General features: G+C 38.3%; 1 protein-coding gene across 1 annotated transcript; it reads left to right on the top strand.

Moving 5' to 3' along the window:
* Positions 1-7,917: 7,917 nt before the first annotated feature.
* LOC124720348 lies at positions 7,918-20,461 on the top strand. The gene is made up of 6 exons (XM_047245677.1): positions 7,918-7,942; positions 8,025-8,335; positions 8,414-8,563; positions 8,660-8,876; positions 14,219-14,296; positions 19,960-20,461. The coding sequence occupies exons 2-6, from the start codon at positions 8,244-8,246 to the stop codon at positions 20,050-20,052; spliced, it is 630 nt and encodes a 209-aa protein (XP_047101633.1). The 5' UTR covers positions 7,918-7,942; positions 8,025-8,243; the 3' UTR covers positions 20,053-20,461.
* The last annotated feature ends 2,582 nt before the right edge of the window (positions 20,462-23,043 follow it).

Here is a 23,043-nt window from a genome sequence, read left to right as displayed (position 1 = left end):
GCAAACAGCTGTTTCGCGCCAGATTTGCGACGATCTCCTGTCCACACGCTCCAACTTGTCTGCGCAGATGTGGTTTGAACCGACAGATTTGAGAGGTTTCGCTCAAACCTCCAACTCCAACTTCCAGGTTTGCACACACCTCAGGTTGGTGCAAATCTTCTGTTCACACGCAACGATCTGTCTGCGCAGATGTGATGTGCGCAGACAGATCGTTGCGTGTGGACGGGCCTTAATGTTTTGACTGTTAAATCTATACAAACTTCTACAGTTCCTTTCTTCTGTGTTCCTGCGTACTACGTATATCTTTTTTTGCCTTTCAAGAAACAAATTCCGCCATTTTCGCTAAAAACACTCGGTAACGCTTAATCACAACACAACTCACTCAGCTCGAAGTATGCTGTGGAGCTCACTCACAAAAACATAGAATGTTCTCCGCTTGTGAGAAACTTCTTTGGCTTTATTCATACGAAATCGGAGAATATACTTTGCTTTGAGCAACTTCCCCCACCCTTCAACCCACACTGAGAACATACTCAGGTGAAGTATATTCTCAGACTCGCTTTATTCATGCCACAGGCGTCTAAAGCTAGCGAAATGAGGGATGCTCAACTACCGGACCTACCGATAGATGGCTCTACCAGCTGATTACTGTCGTCTGTATTGCCCGCCATATTCGAATTTGGCAAGAAGTTTCTTTCGGTCTGTACGGTGTATAAGGAATTAAGGATTATCGAAATGGTGATTTCTTGTTCCGCTTTCAAGCGTACGAAGCGATGGAGTAAGGAAAATAACTTACCATTTCACAGGTAATAGGACTACCGATACAATACGACAACAATACAGACTTAGTGCGTTTGCTAATTCGATGTTTTTGAACAGGTTTCCTCTAAAGCACCCAGAGCTGCTAAAGAAGTGGATTACTTCCATGAAGCGGAAAGATTTTAAACCTACGTCCTGCAGTTTTCTTTGCGGAAACCTTTTCCGGCAAGATGATTACGTAGTGAGCCCTGGAACGTGGAAGAAACGTCTCAGACACGAAGCAGTGCCATCAATTTTTGACTTTCCGACACATTTGATGCCACCAAATAAACAGCCACGACGACATGTTAGGATTTTGAGTGACAACGATGCTTCTCCATTTGAGGTAGCTAATTAATTTCCTTGCTATGTGTGTGGTTTTGACTTTTGTGAATTTATTTCGTGCGGACACAAATGGGCTACATAGGTCTAAGCAATGTTGTAATACAGTTCCATAGTTTTGTTTTTAGCGTTCTGTCCTGGAATCCGTGCTTGATTTGCCCTCTGCAGAAGCTACTGATTGCGTGGAGAATTTTGTCAATGAGAATTCTTCCGTGGAAAGCATGTCCCATTTATCCAATGCAGAAGCTGCGAATTGTGTCGAAATCGTTAGTATAAGGATGTTTTCACACCCCTAAAGTTTTCTTATAATATTTTTTCATCAAGCCTTGAGTTATTTCAATCATATATAAGGAAATTATTTCTTTATTTCAGAGTGCAGTTGGTTCTCAAGTAATTGATTGTGGTATACAGTCGAAAGTAGAAATGGAAGACAAGGCGACCAAAACTTGCAATTTTTTCTCAGACATTGTGCACGAATTAAAACGTTAACTGAAATGTGAAGTGTGTCCGTGAAAAACTTCTAAGAAGAGAGAAGAAAGTGTTTTCCATGGATGACATCATAAGTTCATTGAAGGAGAAGGGGCATCTTCCTGAGAAGCTACATAACTTCTTCAATCATCAGAAAGGAACACAAGTGGAATTAGTGTGCAATATAGTGGACAACTCTCTCTCGTCAAAGGGTAATAGATACACAACAAATGTGAAAATGTTTGCAATGACTGTGTACTTTTATTCACCAGCAGCATATGAATACCTGCAAAAATTAATGCCTCTGACCCATAAATCATTGATTTCCAAATGGGTGGCAAGTGTCGACTGTGAAACTGGCTTCTTAAAAGATGTTTTTAAGTACGTTGATTCGAACCCAATCGTAAGGGACCAGTTCAGCGATTCATGTCTAATTGTAGACAGTGTGGCACTTAGGAAGCAAGTAGTTTGGGACCAAGGAACTAAGCAATACACAGGTTTTTCAGAGTTTGGTGGGGAAGTGCCTCAGTCAAAAGAAGTAATAGAGGCATCTGAGGCTCTGGTTTTCATGCTTGTCTCTATTAAAGGCAAATTTATATGCCCAATTGCATATTTCTTTATCAACGGTGTACAGGCAAATAATCAGGCCACACTGATGAAATCTGCTTTAGAGAGGCTGCATAGTTCTGGCATTAGGGTTTGGAAGGTAAATATAAGCACTTTATGTACACTTGGCTGTACTTTAAATTTTTCCAAGGGTGATTTTAAGAGCTACAATGTTTATTGTATGTTGGACATGTCATATGATGAAGTTTGCCAGAAATGCTCTAGCAGAAGTATCTGCTATTGAGTCTCCAACTGGCATTATTAGATGGCATTTCATTGAGCAATTGAACAAGGTACAACAAGAAGAAGGTATGACATTTGCCAACAAACTATCAGGACAACATATAAGTTATGTAAATAGAAAAATGAATGTTTCATTAGCTCCACAGACTTTGAGTTCTAGTGTGGCAGATAGTATAGAGTTTTTGAGGAGGGTTGTTGATCCAAATATTAAAGGAAGTGAAGCAACAGTAGAATTTTTGTATAATATTGATAGGATTTTTGATATTCTGAACTCCAGAAATCCATTAGGTAAAGGGTATAAGAGCCCCCTGAGACTTGACAACAAATCTTATTGGCTTGGTATTTAAAAAAAAAAATTAAATTAAAAAAAAAATGGTTCAAATGGCTCTGAGCACTATGGAACTTGGCATCTATGATCATCAGTCCCCTAGAACTTAGAACTACTTAAACCTAACTAACCTAAGGACATCACACAACACCCATTCAACACGTTAGTATTTTCAGACACACTGAAAATTATATCAAAAGCTTAAAAATCATTGGTGTTCCATTGCTGCTCCATGCAAGAAATACTTTTGCTTTTGGGATAATTTTCAATATGCAATCAATAAGGCACATAGCTCTGACAAGTACGCTTCGTGTTGAATCTCCTTTGAAGCATTTGCTATCATATAAACTGTCACAAGACCACATAGAGCTTTTTTCCCCCTGCATTCGGTCCAGATGTGGTTGGAACAACAATCCAAATGCATACCAGTTCAAATGTGCCATGAGAAAGTTGCTCTTGGGTAACAGTGTCACTGCAATGAATGGGAATTGCTCAAATTTTAATGTGTGTTGTTTGCCACCTGTTTATGATTTTCATGCAAGAAAGCATGTAGTAGAAAGTGATGAAAGTGCTGCAGAAAATGAAGTAGAGGAGCTCTTGGTCATGATTACCGTTATGAAATTAGGATTGAGGACTTACATCAGACTCAGCTTGCTTGTAAGATTGCATCCCTATACTCCTGCATACGCTTAAAAACATGTGGAAAAAAAGCCTGCTGAGAAAATTTTAAACAACAAATCAAGTATAAGACAGAAGTTAAATAAACTCATATTGTTTAATCATGTATAGTGCTCAAATTGGAAAAATTATGTAATGGGACATTCCATGCAGATGGGTGTGACATTTTGACAGATTTTTTTTAAAACTATTTTGTCCATAGATTTGTTGTTGTGTGATGATGAACTTCAAAAGATGAATCACACTGAAGTAAAATTAAGTCTTTACATCCTGTGTAGATACCGTAACAAAATTATAATTGTTCATTATATAAGCTTATTTTAAGATGTTTGGTGTTACAAAATATGCACTTGCATTAAAAACGGGTGATTTGTGTAAAATTAATGAAAAAAAAAAAAAATGTTCTGAGACTTATTTGACAGATGGCTTTCAGTGTGAGAAAATATGTCCCTCAATAACTATGTTAACTTGAATGTTTCACTTTAAGAAAACAGTTGTTTTAATACTTCCTATAATGAACACAATGTTCCAGTTGATCATAAGCATTCTTATTACTTTATAACCATTCTAGAATAAGGGGACCTGAGTCAGGCAAAACCTAATTTTCTGAATTTTGTCTTTATTTTGCTAGGATGTCTTTCTATTATATTTTCCTGTGTTGAGGGGGGAGAAGAGAATGCAAATAATCATATAGAATTATCTTTCTAGCACTACAAAGTGCAGAATACAGTGATTACAGGTACACGTGGAAATCTAGGAAATTTCAGTAATGTTACATGCCTAATTTTCATTAACATTTACCTTAATTATACGGTTACACTTTTTGCTGATTTGAACTGTGTACTACATGTTAAAAAGATTTTGTTTGGTCATAGTAATAAAAGCATCATCTTGTTAGTTCATATGTCCCATATGGAACTGAAATTATCGAGTTATGATGACAAAGGAAGGAAATAACATTAAGGAATCTTACTTCACAGAAATTATGTAACAATCGTTACACTTTTTGCTAGTTAACTTTAACATAAACCATTTAGTTTTCCATTAAGAGTGAAATCAGTTGCACAAGTCACGTAAAGAACAAAGTTTCCCATAGGAAACTAAAGTATTTTACGTTTGAGTTAATGCAGACCCAAAGTATTGTGATCTTCATATTTCTATTTAAAAAAGTTTGTAACTCAAAATTCACAGACATTCTGGAATCTGTACATACATGCGTGTAGCAAGGTACTTTTCATGTGCCATGTGGAACCTTTAATTTTCTGGTTTAAATATAATTTATTTCATGAATTACCTTTAATACCAGCACTGCCTGAATGCATTATTTACCATTTAGAAGAAGAAATATTAGTGTACAGAATAACAAACCTCATGAAAAATACGAGAGATTGTTCTGTACAGAACTTGGAATGGCTCTTTATCAATAGCAGGTAAAAAAGAAGGCTTCTATTAAATGTTCAAAGAAACCAGTCAGTACCTCTTAATTCGCCATAGAGGTGATACAGTAATAAAACAATTTACTTTTTTCAGAATTTCTGCTAAGTATTAAAAGTGTGAAGACGTATTCAATTAGTATTTGCTTTACCAATAACCTGTAGTACAAGCACACGTATAAGCAGATAATTATGGGAGTCAAGAGTTATGTTAAAATTAAAGATACTGACTGTTATTACTTGCTCACAAAGCATTGTAGTTGCTGTACAGTTTATGCTGTATGTGGTGTACCCAATGTGATTCCTGGAGGACATAATATTCTGTTATCCCATGGGAGTGCACTGGTACCACACCTATTGAAAGTACGTTTTGTTGTGGAATAGTTGTATCAGATGTCTGTACCAGAAAACAGATCTCCACTGTGACACTCTTATGTTCTTGGTATGCTATTACCTATTATTACAGGAATACTCTTCACATGGAGGAGGAAGCATAGTGAAATTTTCTTTTTCATCATTTCCAACATTGTACACAACTTTCTTGCACTTTTATGTTATCACATTTTTTCCCTTGATAATTGAAAAGAGAGAGGGGAAAAAAAAAAAAAATTAAGCGAGCCTTCATAACTGAAAACTCTACTTGCGTCTTTTGTTATTTTCAAAATGTTACTCTCTTTCCAAATACTGTCCTATTTCTTCAAACCAATTTTGAATCTCTCAGGTTATTACATATTATTTACTGTACATTGTCCACCAATACTTCTGTTATTACCAGATAGTTTGTAATGTGGCACTACCTTTGTGCCACTGGTATTGGCTAGTGTACTTTTGCAGATAAGAAAATCGACTGGACTAGATTGTCCTGTCAGTATATGACAAATTCAGACAATATGGAACTTCTTACACTAAATTTGCAATATAATGTCACCCTTGTCTCACACAGATTGTAGTAGCCATTGGGGTGCCTGTCTGGCCAGCTTCTGCAGCTTTCACTTTCAGGTTTGTTTTTTGCTTGGGCCGTATACTGACAACCAGTCATTCCAGTGATTGACACCATGTCAAAGACTGGAGCCAAGATTCACAGAAATAGAATTCTATGGTTGTAATTCAAAGTGTAATTAATTTTGCTCACTGACATGTTTTGAATTCAATTTTAAAATTGTTTGGGTGTCAGACTGGAAAATTACAGTTTTAAGACACCCCAACCTTAAAATTAACAGCTGTGATCGGGGTTATTTTCAACAAGTTCCTTCACTTCCTACATCATCATGGACCAGTCCAATATAATATTATTACTAGACTTAACTTCCAAATGATACAAGTCAAGCATTTAAGAGGAGCCTTAACGTTGGGCTTTGTGTTTATCTCATTTAAATGTATTTCTTGTCTCGTATCAAAGACTGTAGCACTGTTAAAAACTGGTGCTTCTACCATATCACTCAGTTTAAATACACCGTGTCATGTACAGGCGTTAATAAAATCATGGCATTTAAATTACTGATCAAAGAGAGTGCCAAATTCGTAAGTGCATGTTGCAATTACAGTGTCAGCATATATGCAGATCGGTAATGCATCACTTCAGATAAAGAAAAAAATAACGATTTTTTCTGTTTATACGTAAGTAATACTTTAATAGTTCAGTTGTAATTTCTGTTGTCAGTAAAGATACCCCTAAGCACACGATGTCAACTTTTTTTCAAGAGACGTCTTCACTGTTGTCCACACTTGATTTTCCGAATTATACCAGTAGTTAAAAGCTTCGGCAAGTAAGGTAATTTGTTGACCTCCATTGAATCTTAAATAGTGTTTTAAAATGGGCAAATAAGTAAAGCACTCATAAAATAGTAAACAATTTATAGGTCAGCTTGTCAAACTTTCAAAACACACTCGAATTTAGGAATTTCATAGCAGAACTGTCACTGTTTTTTCTCGCTAGATTAGAAACACTTCATTATGTTGATGTGTAGGTATCTAGAACATCCAATATAAAATACTTATGAGGGCGCAGAACGAAAAACATTTTCATCCGTGTTTTGACACTTCGTTTTTTTGCCAAATTCAGATATGGCGGACACTCAATGATCTCTTGGCGGCACGCGCTAGAGCCATCTATCGGTAGGTCCGGTAGTTGAGCATCCCTCATTTTGCTAGCTTTAGACGCCTGTATTCATGCCAACCAGAGAACTTTCTCCGAACATCTGAGTATAAAGTATATTCTCTGTTTTACTCATATGACTCATGGTTTGCGGTTGGAGCGTAAATAGTGCTGACTGCTGACTTGTAGACATTCGCGAGCGGAGTGTTCAAGCGTTATTTGGATGTCGTGTGTGGTTATATTTCAAGTTTCGCTCAGTTACATCTCCATTTAGTTTTAATCTTTTTTATAATGCCTCGACGAAAACCAAATATAGGACGCCATACCAATGATTGTAAAAGAATGCGGTTGATACGAAACGCACGACTTGCTTTAGTGCGTGATGAACATAGGAATCTAAGAAGAGAAGTTTGTAAGGTATGTGTAGATTTTTTGTTGTGTACTATTTATAGTATTGAGATACGTTAAATTTTGTCTTATTTGGCATCAGAACAACAATAAGTGTCATTCCGTCGAAGACAAAATCGGAATGAGTGGCAGGGAGGTGTTAGGGTGAATATGTTCTTTTCCTTTCGGCGCTCCCGTCTTAAACAGCAGCAGGGGTTAAAAGTGTGGTGACAGAAGCGTAATATTTACCAATTTGTTTGTAGACCAGTAAGTTTTGCACTGATGCACATTTCTTTACTGTTGTGGCTACGTAAATGCGGATTTTTTTCGTATTCGAAAATTCTTTGCAGACCAGTAGTAGCTCTTCTGTCGTTTCCTGCTTCTGAATGGGCAGTGGATTTCAATTTCGGGGTTATGTGGTACCAGACTGCCCGCTGTTTGTGCTTGAGGTATATTATGAAAGCAGTTGTTGGTTGATAAGTGCTGCGTAATAGGTCAATTAAATGTCACAGCCTTATCTTTGGGTATTCGTAACTAAACTAGGTATTAGTTGGGGTGCATAGGGTAAGATTTTGTGTATTTGACCATAACGAGTAATGTTTCAAGTGAATTCGTTTTTTGTGAATAAATATCCAATTTCTTTTAGATTTAAAATGGCTGGGAATGAAAACCCGACTCGTTCAATGTTCTTCATTCGTGGAATCCAAGGTGACAGGTTCAGAGCTGTGGCGTTTCCTATGCTTTCACTCATGGTGTCGCCACATTTGTTGGATACACTGATTAGTTAAAACAGTTGCCTAGCGGCATGAAGTGTGATTTCACGTTGTAGAAGTGACATTTGTTGTTTGGTGAGAAGATTGTGGCTATGAAAGGTAGCAAATGCGCCGTTCCAGGTTGTTCGAATTATAAATTACAAAAGGATAAATCATTTTATAGATTTCCCAAGGATAAGGAGCTGTAAGTGCAGAGTATGTGCCACTTTGAGCTTCTTGAATTTTTAAAAAAATGCCGATTGATTGATTCTCTACTTTCTAGATGTAAGCAGTGGGTAATTTTAACTCAGAAACCCGGTTTAGCTGAAGTGTTCAAAAGCCGAGGGCCAGAATATGTTTACCGAACGTACACTGTATGCTCGGACCATTTTCAGGAAAAAGATTTCCGGAACAAGATATGGTTAAGCCAAGGGTGAGCAATCGAGACTTGTTTCATTCAGGCTACATCAGACTAATTAGAGTATATACTTATTTATGGGTGTCTAATGTTTTCTCATTGTCATTGCAGTCTTTGGCGTGGTGCGATACCTTCACGGTTGTTACCCAAACCTAAACAAACTGTACCAGACAGTGGAAGAAATGGAGAAGTGGCGACAGTATTAAGTGATACAAACAGTGTACAAAATGATTCAGCCACAAATCAAATGGCGAGGGGATTCTCTGCAGAACGGGAGTCAGCAGAAAATCAGTATTGTTTTCAGAGTTGTACGCCAGAACCTCACCAGGTAAGACGTACCAGAGCAAGACGAGGGGGATGCTAACAGGTTTCAAATATCATTAGTAATGACTATAAGAAAATTACCTTTGCTAGTGACAATGTTGTGGAGTGAAAAATTTATCCCCGCCTAGCTTCAGTCGTAAACCAAATGTCACCCTTGACATCTTTGGAAGACAGTCACCATAGATAAACCATTCTGTTAGCAGCTGTAATTCTAAATAATCAAAGTCCCCAGGTTTTCTTGAATACTGCCATAGTTGTGTTCAGAGCATTGGAAACTTGAGTAGGTAGTATAGCTAGCCTTAAAATTTCCTCAATATATTATATAGAATGCATTGACTGATTCTTGAGAGCTGCTAATCTTCCCCAAGAATTAATATTATTACTTCTATTTATCTGAGTATTACTACGTATTAATGAAGCAACCATCATTACTGACACATTGCATAAACCTTACAGTTTGGAATATATGTATTGTAAGTCAAGAATACATTATTAAAACATTGGTTAGTATATAGCTTAACAAATGGAAGGCACTTAAAGCTCTGCATAGTTTGAGGTAATAGCTGCTTAAATTAATGAAATTCAGGGCAGTATTAGTAATTTAACACCACTTGTTGATTTAAATTTGTGTTTGAGTCTTTCTGTATGTCCACTCTGCAACATCAGTGCCACTGCCTGAAAATTGAGGATTTTTTGTTATTAACTTTACCAGTGGAAAAGACTGTGTTTAAGAAGACAATACAATTGATATTTAAGTACTAAAGCTGGAAAGTGACTTACGTTTTAAAAATGGGCAGCAGAGGATGTCTGTCCTGTCTTTGTGTGCTAAAGCTTTATTTAATAACTTATGCTAAAGATTTTGTAAGTTATAATGGTTGCAACTGAAGACATATTGACTGAAAACTGCTGTTACTGTATGCTGGGTGAAGATAATTTGCAGTTTTCTTGCTCCTTACTTTGTGTTATTCTGGCCATGTTGTTATGGAGTAGTAGAAACTGTTGGAATCAGTCCATAACAGCAATTCGGAACTGATGTGTTGTGAAAGACTGCATAGTACACTGTCCATATTGTCGAGTCTCGTAATTTTTGAAGATCTGGATGTTTTTGTTAGCAGAGTTATTTGCTGGTGGTATCTGATTGGAACTGCAAGATTTGTTGGACACTTTAGCAAGTTTAACAAAGTTGCACAAACTATTGTACTACACAGGCCACAGAATAAAGAAAAAAAGTGACCAGAGCAGCGCAAAAGGTATAGAGTCTAAATTCTCACATCTCCCACTAGAATCATGCCTAAAAACAAAGCATTAATAAACAAAAAACTAAATTGATTAATGGAAAATCTCATAAAGATGTGAAATAAATACTAACAAAGAGATAGAGGGGCTGGCCAGTACTTACCTCAGCTCAGTACAGTTGATAGATACTCAAAACAGAACAGAAAATTTACATTCCTAGCTTTCGGAACTTTGTTTCTTCATCAGGGAGGAGAGAGGGGGGGGGGGGGGGGGGGGGAAGGGAAGAAGGAACAGTGGATTCAGTTACTCACAACTCAGGTTATGAAGCAACAGGAAAAGGTAAACAGGGAGGGTAGTAAAGATGGAGTTATGGTTGTCAGAGGGAAGCCAAAGATATTCTACTGTAAGTACTGTGCCAGTGTCAAACCAAAGAGGATGCATACAGAAGTAAAGAGGTATATAGTATAAAGATAAACACAACTATGTAGGAAGAAAAGATGCATGAATGGCTAAAGAGGAGAGGAAAAAGAAGACTGAAGAGTAAATGGGAGTGAGGTTGGTTAACGTAGGTTCAGTCCAGGGGGATGGCGGGATGAAAGGATGTGTTGAAGTGAAAGTTCCCATCTCCACAGTTCCGAGGGACTGGTGTTGGGTGGGAGAAGCCAAATGGCACGTACATTGTAGCAGGTTCCTAGATCCCTAGAATTATGCTGGAGGGCATGCTCTGCTACTGTGTATTGGACATCTCCTAGACGGACAGTTCGTCTGTGCCCGTTCATGCGCTCAGCCGGTTTAGTTGTCGTCATACCGCTGTATAAAGCTGTGCAGTACAGGCATGTCAGCTGATAAATGACATGTGTTGTTTCACATGTGGCCTTGCCTCGAATTGTGTATGTTTTACCAGTAGCGGGGCTGGAGTAGGTGGTTGTGAGGGGATGCATGGGGCATGTTTTGCAGCGGGGTCAGTTACAGGGGTAGGAACTGCTGGGTAGAGAAGGTGGTCTGGGAATATTGTAGGGTTTGACAAGGATGTTACGGAGGTTAGGGGGGGCGACGAAAGGCAACTCTGGGTGGTGTGGGGAGAATATTGTCAAGGGATGATCTCATTTCAGGGTTTGATTTGAGAAAATCATATCCCTGGCGGAGTAATTTGTTGGTGTATTCGAGGCCAGTATAATATTGGGTGACAAGGGGGATGCTTCTATGTGGTCTGGGGGTAGGAACATTGTTGTTGGACGGGGAGGAATGTATTGCTCGGGAGATCTGTTTGTGGACAAGGTCTGCAGGATAGTTGCGGGAGAGGAAAGCACTGGTCAGGTTATTGGTGTAATTGTTGAGGGATTCGTCACTGGAGCAGATACGTTTGCCACAAATACATAGGCTATAGGGAAGGGAGCGTTTGATGTGGAATGGATGGCAGCTATCAAAGTGAAAGTACTGTTTGTGGGTTTGATGTGGACAGAGGTGTGGATGTGAGCTTCAACAAGATGGTCAACTCGTAAAATATTCCATCATTCCTGAGCTTACTAATAAAAATTCTTGCTAATCGTAACTGGGGCATCAAACTTAGTTAAGAGTCCAAATTAATGATATGGTTATAATACAGGGAAACATTCCACATAGGAAAAATATATCTAAAAACAATGATGATGTGACTTACCAAATGAAAGTGCTGGCAGGTCGACAGACATACAAACAAACACAAACATACACACAAAATTCAAGCTTTCGCAACAAACTGTTGCCTCTTCAGGAAAGAGGGAAGGAGAGGGAAAGACGAAAGGATGTGAAAGACCAAATATGTCTGCTTGTGTCTGTATATATGTGCGCGTGCGCGAGTGTATACCCGTCCCTTTTTGCCCCTAAGGTAAGTCTTTCCGCTCCCGGGACTGGAATGACTCCTTACCCTCTCCCTTAAAACCCACTTCCTTTCGTCTTTCCCTCTCCTTCCCTCTTTCCTGATGAGGCAACAGTTTGTTGCGAAAGCTTGAATTTTGTGTGTATGTTTGTGTTTGTTTGTGTGTCTGTTTGTGTGTCTGTCGACCTGCCAGCACTTTCATTTGGTAAGTCACATCATCTTTGTTTTTAGATATATTAGTTAAGAGTCCTGTAGACGTGGGAAGTAACAGCCAAATAGCCACTTTCAGTGCTTTATTGCATTACCTAGAAGCAACACAAAAAAGGTAATGACTGTAGAAAAAGAAAGCACTATGGTGTGCAAGGGGTAACTTAGGCAGATAGGCATATTCAGTCAGCAGAAACTTGTGAGTGCAAAATACACACACACACATAATGGCTAGTCTAATACACCTTTGGAAAATGAATGGGCACTAATAAGGAGAAAGAAACAGCTCAATTTTTTTAGTAAAAATATGAACCAACAAAGCCAGAAGCAATGCTAAACCAGAAAACTTGCTTAAACGATGATAACTTACTTGTGAAGAAACTGCCCCACGGACACAAAGATGGTGTATTTACAATACTGTGAATGCACACTCTCGTGCCGGTAGCTAGACTGCCTGACAAGTATTGAGGCCCGTGGGGCTGTAGTAAGAAAAGACTCATGAGGTGGCACTTTAGAACTGAGCTGATGGCTTCAGTGAAATAATTAATAAGTAATTTAGGTGGCAATTATCATTTAAACATACACATCATTATAGCAAAAAAATGTTTGATGTTTCAAAAAGACTTTTCCATTTATGAAATTTGTTGGCTTGAAAGAAAAAGATATGGCTCAAAATTTCAAACTCTTCCAACAAATTCAGTTTCTGGCCTTTGTTGACCATGTGAAGGATTTTAAGGATTTCTAAATCTGGGGGCTCATGGCTGGAAGATTTGAGGTGCTGGGCAAAAGGATAATTTTTACTGACCTTTTTTGTCAGTTAATTAGCAGCTTACCACCTGGTGAGTCTTTTCTCACTGTCACACCACAGCGCTTAGACACTTGCTCGGCAGTCTAGTTTCCAGCATGACAGCGCGTGCTCACAGTATTGTAAACGGACCGTATTTGTGTTCTCAGGACAGTTTCTTCGTGGGTAAGTTCATACCGTTAAAGATAGTTTTCCTGCTTAGTGTTGTTTCATATTTTTACTAAAAATTTTAGCTGTTTCTTTATCCTCATTAGTGCTGATTCATTTGCCAAAGGTGTATTAACCTAGCCATTATGAGTGTATTTCCCACTTGTGAGTTTTTTCTGCTGACTTAATATGCCTATTTGCCTAAGTTAGGTACCCCTTGCAAGCTTTAGTAGCGTTCATTTTCCTACTGTCATCACCTTTTTTCGTGTTGCTTAAAGATGATGTAATGAAGCATTGACAGTGGCTATCTTGCTGTTATCTCCCAGTTCTATGGGACTCTTAATTACATTCGACACCTCAGTTAAGATTAGCAAGAATTTTTATCGGTAAGCTCAGTTGTGGCGCAATATTTTGCGCTGAAATTTCTCTCTCACTACTCATGAAGCACAAATGTGGGCCTGTGCTCTATAGTTCAATCAGGGCATATCATCCAGTTATTATTTTTAATTTATTCATTTGTTATTGCCGTAAATAGCAATTTATACCAATACCAGTTTGTAATTTCCCCAGATTCTCTGGTGATACCTAGAACAGGTGAAACATGTCACCAGTGAAGATTAAATAAACCAGTCTTTTGCAACCAAGATTGTTTTCCTGCCCTAAAGATGTATTACGGTTGTACACCAGTGCCAGTGCGATAGTCGTGGAATGGATTGATTTTAATTACTTTAGTCTGGGTGGAGTCCAGGTAGTGAGTATGCATAACAGCACAACTAGTGGCAAATTAAGATGAGGACAGAACAGTTGTCAAAATATTTTGCATAAAATGGAATCGACAAATCGACTGAACAGCTGAAACTAACAAAACCTGAGAGGTGGCATTTCAGTTTCACTGAATGTATTTTGCTTAAAGATAAACTGAGCAATCCAAACACACACACACACACACACACACACACACACACACACACACACAAACCAACCTACTCTCTTACAAGAGAGTGTTGATCTGTCTGTAATGGTAGTTGGTAGTGATATTATGTTTTCCATTGATAATTCTGTTAAATTAATGTGAAGTTTTTCTTTTTTGCAGCCATGTGAGAGTATAACTGTGAAGGTGGAAGAGGAGCCTGAATATGGAGGGAACTCCTGTGATAAGCACAGACCACAGGTAAGGCTCTGCTGAAAAGAAAAGGAGTGGTTGTGTTGAAAGTACAAACACAGCATACAAATTCCATTGTGAAAGTAATTTCAACAGAACATCATTATGTCCAATATATTTAGTTTTCTCTAATTTAGTCACAGCCCCATCTGCGGGGGTGAATATACAGGGTGTTTCACAAACAATAAAAGTGTCATGTTGTAGTGTTATGTGCCATTTAGAGAAACATCATTTCCCCCTCCCTATTTGTAGCAAGGAAATATGATTGCGACAAAATAGTATTAGGTAGGGAAGAGGTCATGAAACACCTATTGCGTGCTATCATTTTTTCACGTTTGTGAGGAGCTGTGTGGTTTGAGGAATCAGTAAGCACTACGGGGAGTAAACATCTCAGCTGCTGTGGGAGGGGCCTTTCATGTTTTGGCAGTCTCTGGCCTGTCAAGGAGCAAACACTATTCCCACAGATGTAAACAACAACAACAAACAAAGGAAGTTCTAAAATGCAATGTTACTTACTTCTTGTCAATTCTTAAAGGCAAATGTTGTATTTATATTATATCTGCTCAAAGTTACAAAGTAATCATGATCTGTACACCCACTGAAACAAATACAAGACAATCAGTGATGAAATGTTGACTTGATTTTGTAATTAGAGTAGATATTGTTTTTCCTTCCTCCAATAAGGGCTTCAAAGGAGAAAAGTTGAAGTCTTTAAAGGCTACACACAATTCTACAGAGGTACTTCTTTCAGGACGTCCACATAAAGAAGGAAATTAACGGTAACAGAGTTACATTAGAGTTAACACATGATACATAGGGTCACAGAGATGAAATGTATGTGTTTTGACACGTCAGTGTCCCACTTTGTGCAGAAACAAATACCCGTGCAGGCAGGCTCCAGTTACTGCATATTCTCCGGCTCACTTCTACTCGGACTGAGAGAGGTAGTGTACTGGTTCGGATCGAACCGGGCGAGTCAGGAGCGGCCTCGGAAAAAGAGTCCGAGGAAATCGTTGCCCACAGAGCTGTGTACCAGTTCACACTGAAACCTTACACAGCAGTGGTAGTGCATTGGCTGGCAGACTCCTCTGTCAGACGGTGTCAGTACCGCAGCTGGCTACTGCAGTCTGTGCTCGATAGAGAGGTCGATCCTGAAAGGCTCTTTTTTTTCTGGAGGAGAGTGACTGTTTTTTATCAGAGTATCTGAACTTGCAGAACAATCGACGTTTCAGTTCTGCAGTCCTCGTCAGTTTGTCCTTAAGTTACTGCCAAAAATGAGTTACAGCACAATATTCCAACTTCATCGGTGAGCTGTGCAATATAGTTCTGGCTCTTCTAGAGGTGTACTACGGTACTGTGGGGTGACGATCTCAGTGTACCACGATGGCAGACAAACAGATATGTAATTAACCATTTTCAAACTTTTAATTAAAACTTTGGCTGCTGTTCATAAAAATGGATATTCATAACAAGAAGTTACTCATGACTTTCAGTATGGCTCATTTATTTATTTATCTATCTGATTCCTGCTATTGCCAATTTGATGTGACAGTAACCTGTTGTGGTGCTTTCTCAGCTATATTTTGGAGACTGTATGAAAATAAGAATGCTGATACTGCAAAGACTAGTAAACAAGTTTTTAAATTTGTAGAGAATGTCTCGATAGCACGGGCACCAGCCTAATACCAGTCAGCACTAGAATGCTAGTGACAGTGTTGCATTCACTCACTCTCTGTCAACACATGTCAGTACTGAAGTGTTGCCATTTGCTCACTTTTGTCATGTTTAGTCATTTCTTATCTTTTAGTTATATTTTCTTGTTAGAAGCCTATTATTCACTTCTGCATTTTGGGGTGATACGGATTACTTGGTAACAGGTGGAAAGGGAGAGGGCTGAGGGGAGGGGAGGGGAGGGGAGGGTGAGGGGGGGGGGGGAGATTGACTTGCCAGAAAAGTGTTTTTGCCAGTTTGAATTTTGCAATCTTTGCAAGTGAAAATATGAACGTTTGATTTATTTAAAAGGTAAAAAAGTGTGAAAAATGTCGATTTTGATATACATAAAAATAAAAGTTAAACAAATTATTTCTTCTGCCTTTTAGAATTAATTATGATCTTAATGGGCCTTTTTGGTAGGGAATATTTTTCTCTTTAAATCATTAATGCTCTTCTTTTGAAGTACATGTTGTTACATCTTCAATAAACTTAATAATGTAATTGAATATAATAGAGGGAAACATTCTACGTGGGAAAAATATATCTAAAAACAAAGATGATGAGACTTACCAAACAAAAGCGCTGGCAGGTCGATAGACACACAAACAAACATACACACAAAATTCAAGCTTTCGCAACAAACGGTTGCTTCATCAGGAAAGAGGGAAGGAGAGGGAAAGACGAAAGGATGTGGGTTTTAAGGGAGAGGGTAAGGAGTCATTCCAATCCCGGGAGCGGAAAGACTTGTGTGTGCGTGTGTGTGTGTGTGTGTGTGTGTGTGTGTGTGTGTGTGTGTGTGTTTCCCTCTCCTTTCCTCTTTCCTGATGAGGCAACAGTTTGTTGTGAAAGCTTGAATTTTGTGTGTATGTTTGTGTTTGTTTGTGTGTCTGTCGACCTGCCAGCACTTTCATTTGGTAAGTCACATAATCTTTGTTTTTAGATATAATAATGTAATTGGATAGATAAAAAATCTACTCGCCAAGCGGCGGCGTAATGTACACGTGAAGGACAGTTGTAGAGTACGGTTGGACGGTTGGTGAGTAGATTTTTTGTCTGTCCAATTAAATTATTTTGTCTTAAAAAAACTTACTTACTTTTTCGCTAAATTTTGTCTCTTTTATTACAGTTTTTTTTTACATCCAAAAGCTGTTGTAAAATTACTGTATTGCAACTGAAACATGATTACCTTATGATTCTGATTTATGATGCTCTTATCAGCAAAGTCAGTCACCAGACTGACGTGGTAGCAGTGAAATAAAAGAAAAATTGGAATAATCATGAAGTATTGCATTGTTTGTAGCAAATTGTTATGAAATCCAAACATAAAAGAGACATAAAATGCTGGCTGCCGTAGGATTCTACATTCACATTCCTGCTCTGCATGCTGGAGGGTACAGCGTACCAGTGGTGCACAGAATGTTTCCTGTTTCACTTCCGAATGGAGCCAGGAACTCTTTCTATGCTTCTGCCAAAGCCCTCATTTCTCTTGTTGTCATGCTCCTTAAACAAAATGTATGTTGACAGCAGTGGAATCATTCTGCAATCAGCCACAAATGTCAGCTCTCTAAATGTGGTCAGTAGTGTTTTGTGAAAAGTTAGTAGTCTTCCATCCAGGAATTTTCACTGGAGTTCATGAAGCATTTCTGTAATAATCTCGCATCGATCAGATCTGTCGGTAATAAATCTAGCAGCACACACCTGAATTGCTACAATGTCTTCCTGTGATGCAGTGTGGTGAGAAACCCAAACACCGACACAGCACTCAAGAATGGGTCCCACTAGTCTTCTACTCTGTAGGTGAGCCACACTTTCCTACATTTCTCCCAATAAAACAAAATTGTCCATTTGCCTTCCTTACTACCAATCTTACGTGCTCATTCCATTTTGCATCTTTTAGCAAAGTCTGTTTGTTCTAATCTTCACACAGAAGTGTTATGAATATCCCCTAAGTAGCTCTATAATGCAGGCTACACAATATTCTTTCTTACAGATGTTACTATTCAATTACCTGTTGCTGGGCTCACAACAATTGTCATAAATACTGTTTCCTTCAGAACCAATGTAAGGATTTCATGCCATTGTAGATACCTCAGTTTCATTTGTGTTGTTCTTGCAATAAAATACATGGTGTACAACTTTGCTTTCGCCATTTGCCGATAGGTGGCGACAACAGTGAGCAGCGGTCGAAAGAAACAGATCGCAGGCGTCACGCAGTTAGCTTGGGCGTCGGTCAACATAACCTCATTCAAACATTAGTCAAATTGTGTCTGCATCATGAAGTTGTTCTCGATTGAAAATGTCAGTTTACGAGCCTAATTCTCGTCACTTATGGGAGGTGTTACTGTTTTGTTTCAGTATGAAGAAAACAGCAGCTGAGTCTCTCTCAGGTACGTACGGTAAGGATGTTATTAGAGAAAGAACATGTCGTGAGTGGTCTCAACGCTCCAAGAACGATGATTTTAACATCGTAGACTCTCGTAGTGGTGGAAGATAGAAAGTTTTCGAAGATGCATTGTTGGAGACATTGCAGAGTGAAGACTTGTGTCAAACTCGAGAAGAATTGGCACGATTAGTGGGAGTGACACAGCGAGCCATTTCAAAACATCTCAAGGCTATGGGCATGATTCAGAAAGAAGGAACTTGGGTCCCGTGTGAGATGAAACAGAGAGACATTGAATGGCGTTTGTGTGTTTGTGAACAGTTGCTTCAGAGGGAAAAACGGAAGGGATTTCTTAATCGGATTGTGACCGGGGACAAAAGATGGGTTCATTACGATAACTGTAAACCCAAAAACTCATGGGGTATCCCAGCCATGCTTCCACATAAACGGCCAAACTGAATATTCGCGGCTCAGAGATTGTGCTTTGCATTTGGTGGGACCAGCTCGGCATCATGTACTATGAGGTATTAAAACTGAGTGAAACAATCACAGGTGCTCATTATCGAACACAGTTAATGCATTTGAGCAGAGTATTAAACACAAATGGCTGCCATACAGCAAGAGGCACGACAAACTGATTTTGCAGCACGACAACGCTCGACCTCACGTTGCAAAAGAGGTCAAAACGTACTTGTAAACTTTAAAATGGGGAATCTTACCCCTTCCACTGTATTCTCCAGACTTTGCTCCCTCTGACTAACCTTTTTAGTTCAACGGCGCATGGCCTGGCTGACCAGCACTTTCGATCTCGTGAAGAAGTCACAAATTGGATCGATTCGTGGATTGCTTCAAGCACAATTTTTTTGACGTGGGGTTCCTACACTGCCCAAAAGATGTGAGAAAGTAGTGGCCAGTGATACTTTGAATGATACATGTGTAACCAGTTTTTCATTAAAGCCTCAAATATTGGGGGGAATAACGGCGGAAGCAAAGTTGTATACCTTTTAGGTGGCTTATTTGGTACTGCAAATAATGTAGGTACTGCATTCCATACCCGTTTTTAATTTATATATAGAGGGAAACATTCCATGTGGGAAAATACATATATAAAAAACAAAGATGCTGTAACTTACCAAACGAGAAAGTGCTGGTAGATAAAAAAAAACACACACACACACACACACACACACACACACACACACACACACACACACACACACACACACACACAGGTTTGGCTCAATGTGTAGCAAACAAAACTCCAATTTATGGCGTCAGCATAAGACCCCTCTCTCTGAAAATTTATTATTATTTGTTGATGATTTATTGCTCCTAAAAACATGCATTAATCCTAAGATATAATAAACTATGAAGGATGTGCATATTTTTGTAATTGCTGCAGTTTTTTTACATACACTCCCTTTTGTCAAAACTACTCTACAGACAATACTGTTAATGTTTGTCAGATGTTCTACCTAATAGTGTGATTTAGTGGCCGTCAGTGCACTGCTGTTGCAGCATATGACAAAGAATTAACAACTGTGGTGCTACCCTGAAGTGAGGTTTTGTTATGTTGCAGGAACCTGAATACATAGAAGTTAAGGGCGAGCCGCTCGAGGAGGAGGAAGCTGCTGATGAGGGAGCCACAGAGCAGGACTCTCTGTGTTTCTGATGAACATTCTCCTCAGATCTGAACTGTCTACATTTGTGGTCCGAATGTGACCGTAACTGCAGGCTGGGAGGGAGCTGCACTCTGGAACTGCAGCTGCTGGAGTGTGGAACTTCACAGGTCTCCGTAAAGGAGGGGGACAGCCTGGGTAGTTGTGTGTCAGATGTGATGAAGCTGACAGACCTGAGAGAAGAAAGCCACTGCAAACTGGAGAGAGGTCATCTCCAGCAATGGCCACAGTGAAAAGCGTCTTCTTCTATGCATTTGATGTGTGTACATATGACTATGGTTTTTACTCCTCCATATGTATTTTCCATTTTTTATTTCCTCATTTGGGGAAATATTCCCACTTTTCTATTTCATATGTTCAGGTACCATCTTAGCTAAAAATAAATGCAGAAGTTTCACTGTCTTTGCATAGGGTTGCCATAATCAGAGGAAAATCGGTGATTATAAAGATGTGCTTGAAATGCGGACCGATACGTTGTGCAAGTGACCATTGGTTTGCATTTCACTTGAATCTTCGACATTACTTTACAGTGGTAATTATGAAGATGTGGTTGAAACTTGGAATCACACAATGTCCTTTCATCTTTCTGCACATCAGCCAAATCTTATAATTACCATAATTAAAACAATAATTCTGTCGGCAAAGAAGTTGTAATTAACAACGAAAATTAATCCAAGCATTAATGGTGTCTATAAAGGAGTGGTCAATGATGAAGAAAATTAATTGCAGTTGACATTAAATAACTTTTTAATTAAAGCACTGAACACAAATTATTAACATGTACACAATCATGCTGCTACAATTGATATACATCTTTCACTTTATGCTTTAAACCAGTCTCATTTCTCTGAGCCCTGGACAGAAGATTCTGAATCAGTCTATGAAAATCTGTGCAATTTGTGATTTTCATGTTATATCGGATTTGGAGCATTGCATTGACTGATGTTAAAGCTAGCCTGTTTCTTTATTCTGTCCATTGTGCATTCACTAGGGAAAACTCTCTCTCCACATTGGCATCATGCCCTAGAATGGAGAAATAGTACTGCACAATAGCAATCAGTTCTGAATACTGCTCTTTAGATACACAATCCTCAAAAAATTTAACCCACTTTTTATGAGGCATCAACATGAAATTCTGGTTATCTTCCTTTGTAAGAAAACATTTCAGTTTCACTATCTGGTCAAATAGCAAACTCTCGTCCACTTTGCAAGTTGTGTTTTCTTGCATCCATTTAAGTGTACATTCAACTTTTTCCCAATCAGGTAAAGCGTTCAACAGTATCCAGTCAACATGTTAAAGTTCGGATAAAGGCTTGCTCCATTTTATCAGATAATCTGTTACTGTCTGATAAAATGCCATGACATCCTCTTGAAATTTTGATTGCTGATACTGGGAGAGTCATAAATTTACATTCCTTTCTTTCCTCTAAAACATGCACGGAAGTTTTTAAGTTCCAACCTAAACTCATTCACAGAGATGTCCTCTTTCTCCATGTTGGTGATAGCCTTTTGAAATAAACTCATCTGAGCAAGCAGAAAGTGTAAATACATCTCTCCACAAGCATCAGAAAAGACTTGAGAATATTTCGACACTTATTGAGACAGGAAGTAAGATTTAAGAGCATAAAACATGTATATGAATCTTTCAATTGCAGAAAAAAAGCTCATCCACTTAGTTTTCACATGCCTAAGTAAATCTTTGTGAGTCATATGGAGGAAATCACAAAAATCCCTTAATGCTGCTACCTTAATAATTATACTTTGCACGTCGTGTAAAAGTATGTTGGTTCCATTTTGAATAGCATTATGCAGTACATCAACTGGGCAACCTACACCTACTATGGACCTGTTTAGTTTGTTTTAAAGTTTCTTGAATACATTGTTTTCCCCTTTTCTTTCAACACCTCCACAGTTAGTGTTTGTATTATCTCCACCAAAAGCACAAAAATTTTCACTAAGGTTGAATTCTAAAATTATTTTATACACACTCAGACACTGTACTGGAGGTTTCATTGTTACACTCATTCAAATGTAATAAATTACTTTGAACACCTTGTGTGATGTCAGTGTTGCACCAGAACAGGAAACATTTTACATGCTTGTGGTTACTAGCATCTGTACTGATCCCAACACAATTAACTTTTGATAGACTATTCTTAACATTCTTTTATGAAAGATGCTATAACATTGTTAACAATTGCTTCAGTTTTAGTTTTTGCACTTGGAAACTGAACTGCTATCTTTGAATCACTAAAATTTTCACTAATGATTTTTGATGTACAAGACGAAGAATTGTATGAATGAATGGTGGTATTTCACAGCATGAAACGCGAATGTTGCTTTTTAGATTCTGTCTGATTATCACAAAAAACTGACTACTGTTTGGAAGTTGAAGCAGAATGCACAGCTCTTATGTGTTTCTTGCTTGTTATATGGTCATTGAGGGCTCGTTTCCCTCCATTAGTGATTGAAATGTAGCAACTGTAATGAAATAATTTAGGATTAGTTGCCATTTAACCAAAAGCATGCAAATTAACATTTTAGTTTATGTACAGTATTGCATAAACAGGCACAATGTATTGCACTATGTTTCAAAGTGTCGCAACTACTAGTTTTATGCCTTAAAACACACGTTTTTGACAGCTCTTTCATTCTATGGTCACCCTGAAAATTAAATTTGATGGCACAGTGAAAATAATTTTTTTTTTCAATAACTGAAAACTATCGCCAGAAAATAAAATTGTGGGAGACTTAGTTTTTAGACAGACACAGGTTAAGTAATATGATTAATACTCATTTGTATGCTTTCTACAAATGATAGGCATTGCTTACTGTTACATACCTACAATGCATTGTACTTTCCCACACACATTGCAAATAGCCTCATGTTTGTTTCTTCCACTTTTAATACTTGGAAACGCATCAATATATTCTTCTCGAAAATGTACTTCTTGTTTCAACATTTTAAATTTCAAATTCTTTGC

Source organism: Schistocerca piceifrons, chromosome 11 (assembly GCF_021461385.2).
Source record: "Schistocerca piceifrons isolate TAMUIC-IGC-003096 chromosome 11, iqSchPice1.1, whole genome shotgun sequence".
In the NCBI taxonomy this organism is placed as follows: domain Eukaryota; kingdom Metazoa; phylum Arthropoda; class Insecta; order Orthoptera; family Acrididae; genus Schistocerca; species Schistocerca piceifrons.
Note: the sequence above shows the minus strand (reverse complement) of the source record. Positions and strands in the feature narration are given on the sequence as shown.